Source organism: Brassica napus, chromosome C1 (assembly GCF_020379485.1).
Source record: "Brassica napus cultivar Da-Ae chromosome C1, Da-Ae, whole genome shotgun sequence".
Lineage (NCBI taxonomy): Eukaryota > Viridiplantae > Streptophyta > Magnoliopsida > Brassicales > Brassicaceae > Brassica > Brassica napus.
The window spans coordinates 30,300,638-30,318,676 of NC_063444.1; the positions used below are offsets into that span (position 1 = coordinate 30,300,638).

An 18,039-nucleotide genomic window follows, 5' to 3' on the forward strand; every position below is an offset into this window, starting at 1 on the left:
GTTTTTATAATTGATATTTTTTCATAATTAGTTCTATATGTTTTAGATGTGTCACCATATAACTAATTGTATTCAAAAGATTCAGATTGAATCGGGTAATGTAGTTATTTCTGGTACGAAAATTCTAAACCCGTTTAAGATATATTGGTATTTGAATATTTTTAGATTCTTATACATCAAAACCAAAATATGTAAACCCGGGAGGATCAACTCGAAACACACCCATAAATTTATAATATCCAAACGTGTCTTATTTCAAAACCCAAAAAAATCTGATATCTGAAAGAAACAACTCGTACCTGAATAGTTACCGAATGTCTATGCCTAACGGATCCTATAAACAAATAAAAATAGAAAGAGTTTTTTTATTATTTAGTAAAATAGTTATATGGTTGAAAAATTAAGTGACAATATATGTAATACGTTTTTATTATTTTGATATAAGTTATTATTTTGCTCACATAAATTATGTCTTTGAATTATGTGTTTGGCTACGTAGTTTTTCACCGATTAAAACTAAGATAATTTTTTTTTTAGTAAAACAAACTAAACCAAAATTTTAACCATATGAAAAATCAAGTTATTTTACATTTTTGATTTTTATAATTGGTACAAAGTTAATGTTGATTATTATTATGTTAATATAATTAATGATACGATGTATTGGTAAGATAATATAATTAATGAAGTTGTTTAACTGAATGAAAAATAGAATAATAATTAATGTAATAACTTGTTAAAAAAAGATTAGTTCTATTTGTACTTCAGTTTTAATAATTTAGATATAGCAGAATTACCCAAAATTACCCGCACTAATGGCCTTGTACACAAAAAAAAAAAATGACCCGCGCTAACGCAAAGCTAATATAATTTCTTACGAAAGTTACAAAATCAAACAGAATAAGTAAGTAAATATTTTTTTACTGAATGAATACCTAGAGGTTTAGGGCCAAAATCCGTAATCCAACCAAGTCCAAAACCACACTATTTAATATTAATTTTGTTCCAGCCGTTACTCGAACTAGAACTTCTAACACATTAATGGTGATGAATCCATTTTAACTGAGCTAATGACCTCTGGTTAACTAAGTAAATAATGTCTGGAAAAAACTATGCAATATATAACGTCTCAAATGGGAAATAATCCCTTCGTACTTTGTTTATGTACATAAATTATTTAACAAAATCATGATTAAATACCAGAACTTCTTGATTTTGCTCCTCTTCCCCTCTTGCGTTAGAGAAATTCATATGGGCAATTTCAACACTTTTCGCCTCATCTTCTGGAAATTTTTTGCAAATCTTTATCCTTTTATTCGGGATAAACTTGATACAATGATGACTTTGTGCACCCCCGCGAACAGTGGCAGTTCTAACTCTTTCAACTTCCTTAACAATTCCCTTGATAAAATCAGCTTCGGAACTGCTAAGTATTGTAACATAATAAGTATATATATATCTTGTGAATGTATTTTAATCAAAATATTGTACGTGATAAACTACAAGTTATGGAACTGTAAGATATAGGAAAGATCAATGATATAAAAGAGTAGAGGATATTGAAGCAGCACACCGTTGTGTTCAAATATCCGTATGGGTATTATTGTCTTATGTTTTCTTTTATGATAGCTAAGACCTTAAGGCCATCTTTATCCCTAGTTTTTTAAAGGGGGTTTTACAAAAAAAATAGTGGTGGGCCCCACAAATCAGCAAAAAAACCGGTAACAAAAGTGATCAAATAAGGATCGACTTTTGTTGGTTTAATGTACTGTTCGCGGACCCCACTGACACGTGGCGGCCCGCGATTAGTTCATTTTTAATTTTTTTTTCGGACAAAAAAAAAAATTTAAGAAACCCTTAAACCCACTTTAGCGATAATCATGCTCTTAGGAACATAATAAGCACGAATAGTACCTTTTGTCTCTCAGGACAAACCCATCTTATTGGAGATACATTCTAGTGCATCCTTCCACTTCTTGATCTGATCTCCACTAGAAACCTTTGCTAGCGCCCAAAATTTGTCACCAAACTTGCCTGTTTGTGCTCTCACATCTTTTGCCCTAACCTTGTAAAAGATGGGAATGACTTCGAGCTTTCCTTTCTCTGCACGTTTCTTTATATTCACAAGCTCATCCATGCACCAGCTGGACTCTGCATACCTGCGGAGACATACTGTTGGAGATGAATTTAGCATTCTCCCACAAGACCTATCGGTTAATAAGATTCGGACCAACTCTATCAGGAGACTAACCGGGATCTAACCTGACGATCAATGTTAGAGTTCGAGCTAATCAACTTGGCCTCGCGATCGACTGGATCAGTGTCGGCCCACCAAGCCATCGCTCGATCGACTCAGCCTCACGATCGAATGACCGACCGGATCAGTGTCGGCCCATCAAGCCATCGCTCGGCTGAAAAGCCCATTAAACAACAATTTAAGCCCAAACTGCTATGGCGAATGAGTGACAGACGGGTATAGCCTATAAAAGGAAAAAAATGGGAAGAAGATGGGGATCCGAAAACAGACACTAAGAGATTGACGGCAAGATCTAGGGTTTACAACCGATCACCTTGCTTAGTGTTTCCGTCGGAGTCTTTCAACAAAGCTCCGACATTTTCCTTCTTTCCCTAATCTCTTTGTAATCTCATTCGTTTATCTCATATTGTGAATAAAACGTCTTTGTAAGACCCACAAAACCGAGTTAATTTTACTATCATTCGATCTACCAAACTCGTATTCAACATTTGGCGCCCACCGTGGGGCCTTACAGAGTAACGTTCACAAACTCAGTATGAGTCCCGACGACACACCCGCTGACGGTAACCGACCGTCGGCCTCTATTACGCCAGCTCCCGACGCTCTGTTCGCACCGACCCAATCCGTTCCCGAGATGCTGCAGGCCATCATGGCACGTTTCATTCAACAAAAAGAAACCAACAAAGCTACGAGCGACCGTCTGGCCGCACTCGCTGCTGCTCTCGGAACTCTAGATGGCGAAAACGACAGAGCGGAAACGGCAAGAAGAAGGTTGTTCGCAACCGCAAACCCTAACCTTGGAGTCGAACAACCAACAGACGAAGCAAACCCTACGAATGGTGAGGTTGCACAAACGACTGATGGCTCAGACTCTCTGACTAGCCGCCAAATCGCCGATTTGCAACTCTCACTGCGGGACATCCACTCCAAGATACATCATGTCAAGGCATCCACACCAGAGATCGAATGCGTTCTCACCACCACCCGGCGAAACCCTTTCACCCAGCGGATAACGAAAGTCAAGATCAAGAAGACGGAGAAACTCTGTATCCCTCCATACAAGGGAGATTCAGATCCGACCGATCACATCACCGCTTTCAACATCGCTATGGGTCGAAATCACTTTTCCGACGAAGAAAAAGACGCAGGCCTCTGCCAACTCTTCGTCGAGAGCCTTTCCGGACCGGCCCTAAGTTGGTTTTCACATTTGAAAGAAGGTTCGATCGATAGCTTCGACGACCTGTCCGCCTCTTTCCTCAAAAACTACATCATGTGGTCCCGTCAAGGAACATCCATGGCCGACCTATGGAATTTGTCCCAATCGCAAAACGAGAGTCTGAAGGACTTTATGGAAAAATTCAAGCAAGTACTATCAACGGTACCTACCCAAGACCACACTACTGTCGAAGCTTTGACCAACGCTCTTTGGATAAACTCCAAGTTTCACGATTACCTCGGGATTAACCCAACTATAACCATCGAAGACGCTCTGCACGATTCAAAGAACTTTCTCAAGATGGACGAAGATAGGCAAGCTTACAACGCCAAGCAACAGGCTCTAAAGCCAAAGACATCGAACGCCCAAGAGCCACGACAGCACGCCCCTTACCAAAAGAAAGGACCTGTCTATGCCATCTCCGAAGACGATCAATCTGGTGTAGTTGCTGCGGTACGTGAACCAGGGTGGAATGTATGGGAACGCGAGACCGAAGGGAAAACACAGCAGTCCCGTAAGCCCGCGTCCGCCAACTCTAAGAGCTCATACGACCAGAACAAGTTCTGCAAGTACCATGATATGAGAGGTCATGACACCAAAAAATGCAGACATCTCTACGAGGCATGGCTCGCCTCCACTAGCGACGGTCGCACCGAGGTCAAACCACCAAAACCAAAAACGACCAAGAACAGTAAGAGTTGGAGCAAAAGCAAGGACAAGAAGAAAAAGTCCAACGAAAAAAAGAAGAAGACTCCCCTCCGGCAGATGACGGCGACCAATCGCATCATGATGAGGAGTCAACCTCCGACGAAGAGAAACCAAAAGCTCGGCGAACGATTTTCACAATCTGAGCCACACCATCCACAGCGGCAACACCGGAGGACGATCTACGTCATTCACTCAACCAAAAATCGGGAAAGACGGTCGAAAGTCTCACTCTCACCAACACCTCAGCGCGAACAATAGGAAGTAGCAGCACGCTTATCGAGATCGATGGCGCACCGCCTCGGATCAGTCGTTCCATAAGGAAGCTCAATGTTTCAGACGCTCGTCACATCCTAGACGCAAAGAGAAAAGATCCACTCCATCGGCAAGACGAACTTAAACGGGAACTGTTGTCAAACAATCAATCCAATTGTATCGAGGCGACTGATCTTCGAATTAAGCTTAACTCGAAGATCTCGGATCTTCGCGAAAAACTCAAACGATGCAAGATCGACCGTCCCAAAGCGGAGCCAGAGCCAATCGCTCCATATCAACGCAAGACTCAAGACTTGCGTACACGTCTCAATTCACTTAGGGCTGAACGAACGGTACGACCCGAGGAAGAGCATCAAGAGCAGTTTCAGCACTTGAACGTGATCATGGGAGGATCCCCTCCTGGCAACGATTCTGTCAGATCCGTGAAAGCCTTCCGACGGAAGGCAATCACAACTAAGCGCTGGCCCACCACTCAAGAGGCTAGCCCTCCAATCACCTTTTCTGCCGAAGACGCGGCAGGTGTCCACATGCCGCACAACGATTCACTCCTCGTTGACGTCGGAATTAGCGACTGCACGGTCACCAAAGTCCTCATGGACACTGGCAGTTCAGTCGATCTTATCTTTAAAAGAACACTCGTCAAGATGGGGATAAGCCTTGACGATATGAAACCTTCCGCACGATCGCTAACAGGTTTAAACGGATCAACCGAAACCATGCTTGGAACGATACGCTTGCGAGTATACGCCGTAGGCATCGCCAAGAACGTCATGTTCTCCGTCATTGACGTTCAAGCTCCATATAACGCAATCCTAGGTACGCCATGGATCCATGCGATGAAGGCTATCCCTTCGACCTATCACCAATGTATCAAATTTCCTGGTAACGAAGGACGGATCATTACACTTCGGGGAGACCAAGCAGCTGCTTGAGATCTCCTCGTGGCCGAGAAAAAAGACCGCAACGCGACTTCCCACGTTAACTCAGTCGTGAAACCAATCCAGAAGATATATCCTTTCAAGGAAGAGATTCTGGAGGTAACCATCGACGACAGTGACCAAGCCAAGACCGTCCGAGTAGGCGCCCACCTTCCCGATGACATGAAAGACAAGATCATTTCGTTTCTTAAGGATAACGCCTCCACATTTACTTGGTCTACCTTCGATATGAAAGGGATAGACCCGGGCGTAACTACACACGAGCTCAACGTCGACCCAACGTTCAAACCAATTCGTCAAAAAAGGGGTAAGCTCGGCCCCGAACGATCAAAGGCCGTCAATGAAGAGGTTGATCGATTGCTTAACGCAGGCTCAATCACGGAAGTGAAGTATCCCGAATGGCTGGCAAACCCAGTCGTTGTAAAGAAGAAGAATGGCAAATGGAGGGTCTGCGTCGACTTCACAGACCTCAACAAAGCATGTCCTAAAGACAGCTTCCCCCTCCCTCACATCGATCGACTAGTCGAATCAACAGCTGGCAACGAGCTGCTGACATTTATGGATGCCTTCTCCGGTTACAACCAAATAATGATGCATCCAGACGATCGAGAGAAAACAGCCTTCATCACTGACCGCGGGATATACTGCTACAAAGTAATGCCCTTCGGCCTTAAGAACGCCGGAGCGACATACCAACGACTCGTCAACAAAATGTTCGCCGAGCGATTGGGAGCCACAATGGAAGTATACATTGATGATATGTTGGTGAAATCCCAAAAAGAAGCCGATCATATAGACCACCTCAAAGACTGTTTCTTCATCTTGAACAAGTACGACATGAAGCTCAATCCAACGAAATGCACCTTTGGCGTAACGTCCGGCGAATTTCTTGGATACATAGTCACTCAAAGGGGGATTGAGGTGAACCCAAAGCAAATAACTGCCATCCTTGACCTTCCTAGTCCCAAAAACAGTCGCGAGGTGCAACGGTTGACCGGTCGAATCGCTGCCCTCAATCAATTTATATCACGGTCGACTGATAAGTGCCTTCCGTTTTATAATCTGCTGCGCGGCAACAAGAAATTCATTTGGAACGAACGCTGTGAGGAAGCATTCGAACAGCTCAAACGTTATCTTACGACGCCACCAGTGTTGGCCAAGCCGGAAAAAGGCGACACATTATACCTTTACATTGCAGTCTCCGACGCGGCTGTGAGTAGTGTGCTCGTCAAAGACGAATGAGGCGAGCAGCGTCCAATATTCTATACCAGCCAACGCATGACCGACGCAGAGACACGGTATTCGACCCTCGAAAAGATGGCGTTGGCAGTTATGACTTCAGCAAGGAAACTTCGGCCATATTTCCAATCTCATTCGATCGTCATCCTGACAAACCTACCACTACGAGCCGTCATGCAAAACTCCAATCACTCGGGTAGACTTTTGAAGTGGGCCATCGAGCTTGGTGAATATGACGTCATGTTTCAGAGCAAACCAGCTGCTAAGTCTCAAGTGCTGGCCGATTTTCTCATCGAGCTAACGCCAGAACTCGAACAAGATTTGCAACTGCCCAACGCCACCTGGATCATGCACGTCGACGGATCATCCTCCACTAAAGATTCCAGGATCGGTATCCACCTCCAATCCCCCACCGGCGAATTGCTCCAGCAATCTTTCCGACTTGGTTTCAAAGCATCCAACAACAAAGCAGAGTACGAATCCCTCATTGCTGGATTACGCCTAGCGCAAGCAGTCCAAGCAAAGCGCATCCACGCCTACTGCGACTTTCAATTGGTCGCTAATCAATTTAGCGGGGACTACGACGCTAGGAACGAGTGAATGGACGCTTACCTTAAAGTTGTGCAAGACCTAACCAAAAGATTCGAGTCTTTACAACTTACGAGGATTCCCCGCGGAGAAAACGTCTGCACAGATGCTCTAGAAGCGCTCGGGAGTAGTCCAAGAGATCAAATAAAGCGGACCATTCCGATTCAGCAAATTGACAAACCAAGCATCATTCTGTCGCACGATGAGAGCGATCATCTAGTAGCAATCGACGCAACAGAAGAGATGGATACAAGTGAGTCAGGCGATCGACAGAATGATACACCGCGTTACTGGTGAACCCCTTTTATCTGTTTTCTCTTAGACGGATCACTTCCGCAAAACAAATGGGAAGCCCGTCGATTGAAAACCAAGGGTGCGAACTACGTCCTCATCGATGGGAGACTGCATCGTTGGACCTCTGCCAAAGTTCTGTTAACATGCCTCGATGTGGAAGAAGCATCTCTCGCCATGGCCGAAACCCACGAAGGAGCAGCGGGGAACCATTCAGGCAGACGAGCGCTGGCTCTTAAAGTAAAAAGCCTCGGTTTTTACTGGCTAACTATGGTCGCCTATTGCGAGACGTACGCACACAAGTGCGATAAATGCCAATGACACGCGCCGAACATACACAGCCCGACCGAAGCTCTACGAACTATGACAGCTCCCTACCCATTCATGCGTTGGGGGACGGATCTCATCCAACCAATGCCAAGCTCCAGGCAACGTAAATACGCCCTGATCATGACGGACTACTTCACCAAATGGGTCGAAGCAAAAGCATTCGTCCACATCACAGACATGGCCTTCCCTACGAAATCATCACTGACAACGGCTCTCAGTTCATTTCTAACAACTTCCGCGGTTTCTTACAACGATGGGGAATTCGTTTGAACACAGCGACGCCTCGCTACCCACAATGCAACGGACAAGCCGAACCCACCAACAAGACAATCTTGGATGGCATCAAAAAACGCTTGGACCTCAAGAAGGGTCATTCGGCCGACGAGTTGGATGGAGTACTTTGGTCGCACAGAACAACCCTACGGAGTGCGACTGGTCAAACACCATTTTCCCTGGCATACGGAGTCGAAGCTATGGCTCCGGCGGAAGTCAACGTTACGAGTCTTCGCCGAGCAAAGATGCCGCGGAACGAGGAACTTAACAGAGAGATGCTATTTGATGCCTTGGATGCGATCGAAGAACGAAGAGACCAGGCACTGCTCCGAATCCAGAACTACCAACACCTCGCCGAATCTTATTACAACAAGAAGGTTCGCGCTCGAACGATAGAACTCAACGACCAAGTCCTCCGCAAAGTGTTTGAAAACACGAAAGAATGGAAGGCCGGCAAGTTGGGGACAAACTGGGAAGGACCATACAAGATAGTCGAGATCATTAAGCCTGGCGTCTATCGATTGGAAACCTTGGCTGGCGAACCAGTACCACGAGCGTGGAACGCCGCCAACCTTCGGAAGTACCTTACCTAACCGTCTACTATGGGACGGCAAAAAAAAAAAAAAAAAAAAAAAAAAACAAGCGAATGACCTTAGCATCACTTTCGCTTAGAGCCGAACGAATGACGATACGTCACTCTCATCCAGCTCCAGACAGATGACACTGTGTCACTTCTGCCCAAACACCAAATGAGCACGTTTTCGTCACTTTTTCCCTGAATCATGGCAAATGACCAAACCGCCATTCGGTCAAATCGAACTACGATTGGCTTATCCCTTTACCAGGGTACGTAGGCAGCCTGTCACCAGGTTCAGCCATACTCCGAACAAAAACATATACATAAAGACTCTTATATCCTTTATGTATGTTAGAGTACTCACCAAAGACACCGCGCGAACGCTTGTACGTTACTTCCAATCGGCTTGGATGACTATACATCGCGCGGTCCAGATTCGCCGTCGGCATCATTCAGTCGAAGGTAATACCACGGCTACCCCGAGTTCGTTGACGCATCTTCAAGGGACGTCTTCTTGCTTCTGTTGACTAAGAACCATGACGGGCGAGCTTAGACGCTTCTCATCACGAAGCCGAGCTTTAGACGGATTTATCTATAGCTTGCGCCGCCACAAAGGGACAGGACGAGCTAGCCCTCCGCAAACGGCAAACCCGTGATAAAGCCCCATCAACGGAAGCTTCTTGATTCGTCATCTTTGAACCCAAAATCGCCTAATTGCTATAAGCAGCGACAGAGTAGAGCAAGCTAGAGCTCTTAAGAATTTAAGAGAAAAAGTCATCACATCTCCATCATAAGAAGCTGAGCTTACACATTACATAGAATTTAAGAGAGAACGTCCGAAACTAGGAGAAGGAAGAAGATCCAAAAGATACAACAACGGTTTCAGACCAAATGCAACAGCAAGCGGTCGACCAAACAAAAGACGTAGTTCAGAGGCCACAACAAAAGGTGTCAAATAAAAAGAAAAAGACATAAGTAGTAAAACAACAACAAGTAGCACGGTCAACCCTTGAAGACTATTCTTCGATGGCTACTTCCGATGAGACAACACTTACTGTCTCCGCGACCCCCGCAGACGCAGGGCCCCCAAGACTGTCCGGAGTAACCGCACGACCCTCGGACGTGACAACCGTCGATTGACAGGCAACGGCCGGATCCGAAGCAGCGATCAAACTCTCGCCACGAAGGACAGGAGATCGAAGGGTCGTCGCGGAATCAGAATCAACAGTGCCGAAGTTGGATCCAAATTGGTTCCCACGAAGAAGCAAGTCCCTACGAGGAGGTGAAAGAGCAAGATCGCGCTCCGTGATAACTTCAATACTAACTTTCTCTACCTCTTCCTTGAACTTCGCCTCGTTAGCAGTCAAGAGATCCTTCAGTTGTTGTGGGACGGACAGCCCCTTTTTCTCCAATAAGCTCAACGCATCCAAGGTTCCAAGAGCCGTGCCGTGGAGTAAACGCCTCTCCTCCTTCTCATCTCGATCGACAATATACTTCCGAAATTTTTTGAAACGCCTATTAGCCGCAGCAACCACGCAACTTATCTCAGATAAAAGCTCGCGATTGCGAGATTGTCTCATACGATCCATCGCTCTCTTCGTCTTCTCAAGCTCCTCGACCTTCTCCGCCTCTAGCCGAGAAATCTTGCTCCGGGCGGTCTCTAACTCCTCCTCGAGATCTGCAACCGCCTGGAACGCTTGCCGACGCTCGCGGGAATAGCGGCCTCGTTCGGCGGCCAACTCCTTATCCCTATCGTGCTTCTCCTTTTTGGTCGCTTCAAGCCCAGCCTCTTTGATCTTGATCGTCTCTTCAGCTTTCTTAAGGTCCAATGCCATCTTCTGCAAAGCGTCTTCGTACTCCATCATGAGAGCATTCTTCCGGGCAGCAGCCTAGACCAAGAGAAAACCAAAAAAAAAAAAGGGGATCAATCGATAATAAGAAGATCATCACCCAAGGCAACAATATAAGTGAAAAATCAAACACAAACGCCTACCTCAGCATCCGCATGAAGTGATTCAGCAAACTTGTCCGGAAACACAAGTTCAGAAACAGATAGCATCGTTTGCGTCCCACCGTCAATCGGACGAGTTACCTCACCAGGCTCCCGGATCTCCCCCCCCCCCCCCACGAAGACTCATCTCCGGGCGGGCCCGTAGAATCCTCTATGGGAGCGACTTCATCGCCTTCCTCCATCTCATCGCCACCCATTGGTTTGAGTTGTGTTTGAGCAGCCTCCCTTTCATCTCCATCCAAAGGAGGATCAGCCCTCACTTCTTTAGAAGACTTAGTCCTCTTTCTCTTTTTCTTCGGCGGACGAACGTCAACAGGCCCTTCAACGCCGGAATCTACCGTAATGCTCACCGGCGCCGGCGCCCGATCGATTGATGAATCCGCAGCCGCGCTACCCGTCCCGTCCGTGTTCACCGAAGGACCAAAGTTTGCATCCCTCAGTTGAGCAGCCAGGATTTCGCTGTAGTCTGGATACACTTTAGAAGGAGTCCCCATGATCGGAAGTTTTAGTCTTTTCCTTCCCTTCGGTTCCTCGCAAGGAACGTTTGCTGCCCAATCAACTGCCAAAAGGGAAAAGGGGGAGGAAGAGATGGAAAACATGAAGAGATAATGACAGTCAATTGATCGGACTGGAGGAGAGGAAAAACAGCAAAAAATAGACAAAGGAGACAAACTGTTAGCAATGCGTCTTCATTGATGACGGATTCTTTTGCGGCCAAAATCCTTCCACTCTTGAGGACGTAGCGCGACGATCTTCGGTAAGTCCCTCCGAAAAGCGTCCCAAGGACCAAAGGTGTTTGGGTGACCCACTGCAAAAAATTTAAAGAAAAGGTTAGAATCAACACCACACGAAGAACAGATCGACATAAAACGATCTACCAATACAACTATTCCCTAAAACCCGGCGATCGACTTCCAGCGGATCCACGAATCAAGCCTCGTCCGCTTTGACATAAAAGTAGGAGCGTTGCCATCTCTTAGTCTTGATAAGGGGACTGGTAAAGACGTTCAAACCCGACCTCATCTGTACTGAGTAAAGTCCATTTGGTTTTGGCTGAACTTGTGTTAGTTCCTCGAAGATTAGAATGGTCAACGATACGTCAATCTCTGCCGCCATAACCATTAACGCAACAACTATCCTGACCGCCCCATTCATAAGCTGACTGATGGCAATCCCCCGTCGAAAGCAATAAGAAGTGATCAAACGAGGAATTGGAAACCACAATCTCGAATCCTCCCCGAAAAACGACTCGTAAACGCAGCAGTATCCAACCGGCGGATTCCATGGACGCTGGTCTGATCTCGGGATCATGAAGGTCACGCCGGACGCTCGGCTTGCTTCCATCAACAAGGAAACCCCTTCTAGAGTAGAACGGGTAGAGGCAACGTCGCCCCAATCCTTCCCATCTGCCCCACACGACCGATCAAATGACGGAGCGAGATCTGGAAGTTCTTCAATCGTTCCATCACAGAGAAAACGAAACGGAGTCAGTCGTTCGGTCGCAGGAATGGACCTCCGCGATGATTGCCCCGCAACCTCGGAGTTGCTCGAGCGCTGCCCAACATGCCCAACCTTAGCCGGACGAGAGTCGCACACAAAGCGCCCAACGCCTCCGTCATCGTCGCTCGCCCCGGAGTGCTCGTGGTCGACCACAGGATGTCGCCTACCTTCGCTTCTACCAAGCGTCCCTTCAATGCAAGTCCCCGAATCGACAGATCAAGCAGCCGTGTCGTCGCGATTAACCCTAATCGCCGGATCCAACTGTTTGGGAGAAATCAACGGCGCGCGTGGAGGACTCAAGACCGATCGATCGACCGTCAATCGATCGCGCGAAAAGCTTAACCCGGTCTCAGCCAACGAACCCTCCTCCTCAAAGAACGATCGACCAATCGATCCCGGAAAAGAAAAAAAAAAAGAGAGAGAGGAAATCGATGAGGAGACGAAGAGAGAAAGGGAGAGAGAAAGTACCTTTTGGGTTTGAAGAGAAGTGAAGAAATAGGAGATTAAGACCTTATTTATAGCTAAAATAACGGGCTTTGGAGATAATACTGTTATTAGGCCTATTTGGGCCAGATTATCACATTCAAAACTCCGCGCCAACGGAGGCGACGTTCTAGATTTCCACACAACAGGATTAATCCAAACCAATGAGCTTCGACATGCGACATAAGAGGCGACCAATCGATGGGCAAAAGCCAGGTGATCGATCGACTGCCAAAAAGAATCGTGGAAAACTAACGGCTGTCCGTTGATTGTCAAGATCATTCAGGGCGGCGGTCGTCTAACCGATCAATGAACCCCAATCAGAAGCACGACCGAATCCATTACCGTCAGAACCAATTCACGACATTCCACTACGAAGACAAACGTTTCTTCGCAAGCGGACTGGGGGGAGCTTACTGTTGGAGATGAATTTAGCATTCTCCCACAAGGCCCATCGGTTAATAAGATTCGGACCAACTCTATCAGGAGACTAACCGGGATCTAACCTAACGATCCATGTTAGAGTTCGAGCTAATCAACTTGGCCTCGCGATCGACTGGATCAGTGTCGGCCCACCAAGCCATCGCTCGATCGACTCAGCCTCACGATCGAATGACCGACCGGATCAGTGTCGGCCCATCAAGCCATCGCTCGGCTGGAAAGCCCATTAAACAACAATTAAAGCCCTAACTGCTAGGGCGAATGAGTGACAGACGGGTATAGCCTATAAAAGGAAAACAAATGGGAAGAAGATGGGGATCCAAAAACAGACACTAAGTGATTAACGACAAGATCTAGGGTTTACAACCGATCACCTTGCTTAGTGTTTCCGTCGGAGTCTTTCAACAAAGCTCCGACATTTTCCTTCTTTCCCTAAACTCTTTGTAATCTCGTTCGTTTATCTCATATTGTGAATAAAACGTCTTTGTAAGACCCACAAAACCGAGTTCATTTTACTATCATTCGATCTACCAAACTCGTATTCAACACATACGATCAATACATCAACTTTAGAAGACTTATTACCAAAACTCGGACTACGACTAATGCTGAATGAACAAATCAAAGCATTATGCATCTATGGGGAACACCTACATGTGTTGAAGCGATTTGAATAAACTAGAAACATAAAAATATTAAATTCATGTTCATAATTCTTAACAATACCTGCTAGAGAAGATTACCAGCGCGATCTTAGACTCTTTCATCCTTACAAATAGGTTTGTCAAATCTTTGCCCCTTTGCTCGTCTTTATCTATAAAGAACATGATCCCGTATCTCTCAAAGGCGTCTATAAGGTGACTGACGAACCCATAGCGTAACTGGTCTCCTCGATAATATGAGGAACACACTACCAAAGTTGGAGGGAGATGAGATCGTCATGAGGAAAACTGTAAGTTAGTATACTAAGTGGGTGTAGACTAGTGGATTGTACTACTACAAATGATGAATATTTTATACATGGCACAAGAATCATAGTAACTAATTAATTAAATGTTTTTTTTTTGGTTATAAAGTTCGAGTTCGAATGGTTGGGAATACTATAGTCGAATTTTGTCATATGGCAGTGACTGCTAGATTCTAGAAAACAAGTGTAAGTTTGAGTATGAATAAAACCAACAACAAGAGAAAAAAAGAAAAAGGTCTACGTCTGCATATGATTCACACTGAAGTATGCGGTCTCACGCGGCCCTTGTCAATGCAAAAATGACTTGTCAATTAAGGCTCGTGCATTTCTGTGATCATCTATCTATATATATAAAGTTGACTTTTTCCCTTCTTATGACACGTAGAAGGAGGGTTTGTTGACATGCGTCTTCATGTTTTTTTTTGTATTTTAAATCTTTCTTCTTTTAAATTATTACAATTTACTCCATAAATTTCTAATTATGTATTATCTAATCTTTCTCGCACTTATTGGTCCGAAATAAATAAAATAATATAAATATATTTTAAATTTTAAATTTATTAATAACTAAAAATACATAAATTTTCACCATTTTATTATTTTTTTACTAATTTTTCTTATTTTATTTACAAATTATATATTTATTAATAATCAAACTAAGAATAAGAAATTAGAGCACCAACACAAATAACCAAGAAAACGAGCCAGAGGGAGAATAATAATCGAAAGGCCAAAACCATCAAGAAGCAGGAAGATATATGCTTAAAGCACCGGAATCACAACCATTAGCTAAAAGGCAAGAAACATCTCATAAACTAAACACGAACATACAACACGACCATGCAAGTGAAAAAACACAAAGCTCTGGATAGAAAAGACCAAAGCTCCAAGAGACTAGCTCCGCACACCTATACCAAAGGAAACATGGAAAGAAAATAAACAACTTGAGGAATGGAGAATGAAAGACAACCACCAAAAAATCAGAAACTAAACTTGAGACCAAAAATTACCTTCCAAGCCCACATAGCATACACGAACGAAACATTATCTAAACCTCGAGTGGCAAACATGGTGAAAGGGAGAGCCACCAGAGATGCGATGAAAGCTGCAAAGAGATGCGAGAATAGTGAGGGAAAGAGAGACGAAACGAAATCAGCAAACTATGGAGCCGCCCTCGAGCTATGAAAGAGAGCATAGAAGTCAGAACATCAAAAACTAGATCTTGAAAACCAAGACGAGCAAAGACTATTGACGGTAAGCCAACGACGAGGAATAAAACATCAAAGACGATTAAACTCTGACCCAACCAAGGAGATGCAATTCCTAACATCAGCTGAAATCTAAAGAAAAAGATGAGCAATCAATATTGACTGGAACAACCTACAATACCGTGAGAATCAACCGAACAACTGAAAACTCAGAAATATGATCTACAACAAAGACCATATAATCTCACAGGTGAAGAATTCAAAGAAAAACAAGAGAAAGAAGTGAGTCTTTTTCCGGTGATGGTGAGAAGCACCGCACACCAGAAAGGTAACGAACTACATAGACGGTGACGGCTCAAGTCAAAATATGGGAAGAGGACAAAAAATATCTTAAAAGTTTTAATTTTCAAAAATATGAAAAAATATAATACAATTTTGACGTTGAAACCGTTAATCTTAGAATTAATCAACAAATGCGTAGATGCAAAGTTATTGAAATTCAATATTCTTTTACGTTAGAGGTTCACTTCACTATTAACAAGGACTGTACACACAATGACACATTATTCAAAAAAACAAACACAAAATATATTAACCTATCACCTACTACTACATAACACATTAAAAACACCAAATAATGCTTTTAACAAATAAAAACGACAAAATAGTTACATTATCCAAAAAAATCATGTTCTTAGCAATAATAAAACAATATTCCGCGCGCAGCGCGGACACCCCATAGTATTTATTAATCTAGACATTTTTTTTCTCTGAATAGTGTTGCTAGGCGACTCAAGAGTCAAGACTATATACAACTGCATTTGGCGAAGTATTAATTACACTAGAGATTTTGCCCGGGCTACGCCCGGGGCTATATACAAATAACATATATTTTATATGTATATTACAATATATTACATCTATGCTATAAAATATAAATAATAAATTGAATTAAAATGAGTAAAACTCACAATTTGTTGTCTTCTACTATCTAAAATATGTATGTGATAGTGAACAATGTGAAATTAATAAAGAATTTTTTAAACCTAAGTTATTCTCAAAAATATTTTTTACACATTTAGTTTATTATAAAATATATTATTAATCTCAACATCACATATTTTTTTTGTTATATGTGTTAATTATATCATGTGTATGTTTTTATATGTCTCTTATAATATTATAAGTTGGATGATGATTTTCTGGTATCCTTGGCTTTTGGCTTTTGAAGATGATAGTTTGTTGATTTCTTCATGATCAGTGTTTGGTCGACGACAAAGATTTAGCGCTGGAAATACAAACCCAAAAATCAACTCGACAGGTTCAATCATCAGTCGATTCAAAATAAATAGAAACACCCCCCAAAAAAAATCAAATATCAGATCCAATCAATCTTTAAACTACAACTTAATTTGGTTTTGACCAAAAAACCCAATATCCATATTTTCACTGTATTATTGTGATATATATAACCATATTATTGTATATTTTCACTGTATGTGTTTTATGATGATTTGTAAGAGGTGTATATAACAACTTTGATGGTCTTAAAGTATGTTTGGGCGTGAATGGTTTATAAATGTTAAGATTGTTTAATACCTTATTCACATATAAAAATAAAATTGAGTTTTTAGTCATACCCGAAACTTTTGTTTTGAAAAAAATACACAAAAACAATTTAGTTTCTTGTCAAATTTAAAATAAATTGGAAACAATCAAACAAATGAAAGAAATTTAAATAAAACAAATCATCAACGAAGATGACAGAGCTATAGAAGCCTCTAACCATATTCTTGGATCTACACAAAAATACATTTTTATGGTAAGAGTGTTTTTCGTTTTCCACGTGTTAAAATAAACAAAAAAATATTAACAACTAATTATTTGAACCAATTGTAATAATACTTACATTTAAGAAAAATATTTTTAGCGACTTATATTTATGTAATTATTTTAAATTTCACAGCTCTTCTAAAAATAGGTGCTGAAATTTTTGAATATCAAACTATTCAATGTTAAATTTTTAGAATTTATAATTATTATTCAAAAATTATAACATTATAAACATATCATGTATTTCTCTTATAATATTATCATCCGCAAAATCGCGGGCAAACACCTAGTATTAGTTAATCAAGAGTTCCGCGGAGTGGGGTATACTAATCAAAGTTACTTGTTCTCAAGTGTACGAATTCTTACTTTTGTCATTTTTTTTCCAGAAATGGTTAATCTGAACATTTTCATATATATATATATATATATATATATATTGAAATAATATATTTTTTGTTCGTAAATTCGTACGTCTTATTTTCTATTTAGTTTAGCCATATTTTTTAAAATATGTCGATCTTTAATGTTTTATTGTTTTGTTTTATTTTATCATGTGTTTAACTTTTTAATAATAATTTGCTCTTTTCCAGCCTAAATTATTTTTAATAGTAAATATAGTATATCATGTTGATTTTGACCCTCTTTGTTTTAATTAATATTAATTAATCATATGAATATATTTATTATATTTAATACTTTTTAATGTGTAAATTTAAAATATATATTTATACTATTATTTACGAATTAATTGTTTACATTAGATCTATATAAACATAAAGAAAACAAATCATTAACGAAGAAGCCAGAGCTATATAAGCCTCTAACCATATTCTTGGAACTACACAAAAACATGTAAGAGTGTTTTCGTTTTCCACATGTTAAATAAACAAAAAGGTATTAACAACT

General features: G+C 42.3%; 1 protein-coding gene across 1 annotated transcript; it reads right to left on the reverse strand.

Moving 5' to 3' along the window:
• Positions 1 to 1,924: 1,924 nt before the first annotated feature.
• On the reverse strand, positions 1,925 to 17,462 carry LOC106374739 (disease resistance protein RBA1-like). The gene is made up of 2 exons (XM_048743839.1): positions 13,852 to 17,462; positions 1,925 to 2,159 (listed from the first exon to the last, which is right to left on the reverse strand). The coding sequence occupies exons 1-2, from the start codon at positions 13,950 to 13,952 to the stop codon at positions 1,925 to 1,927; spliced, it is 336 nt and encodes a 111-aa protein (XP_048599796.1). The 5' UTR covers positions 13,953 to 17,462.
• Positions 17,463 to 18,039: the final 577 nt, after the last annotated feature.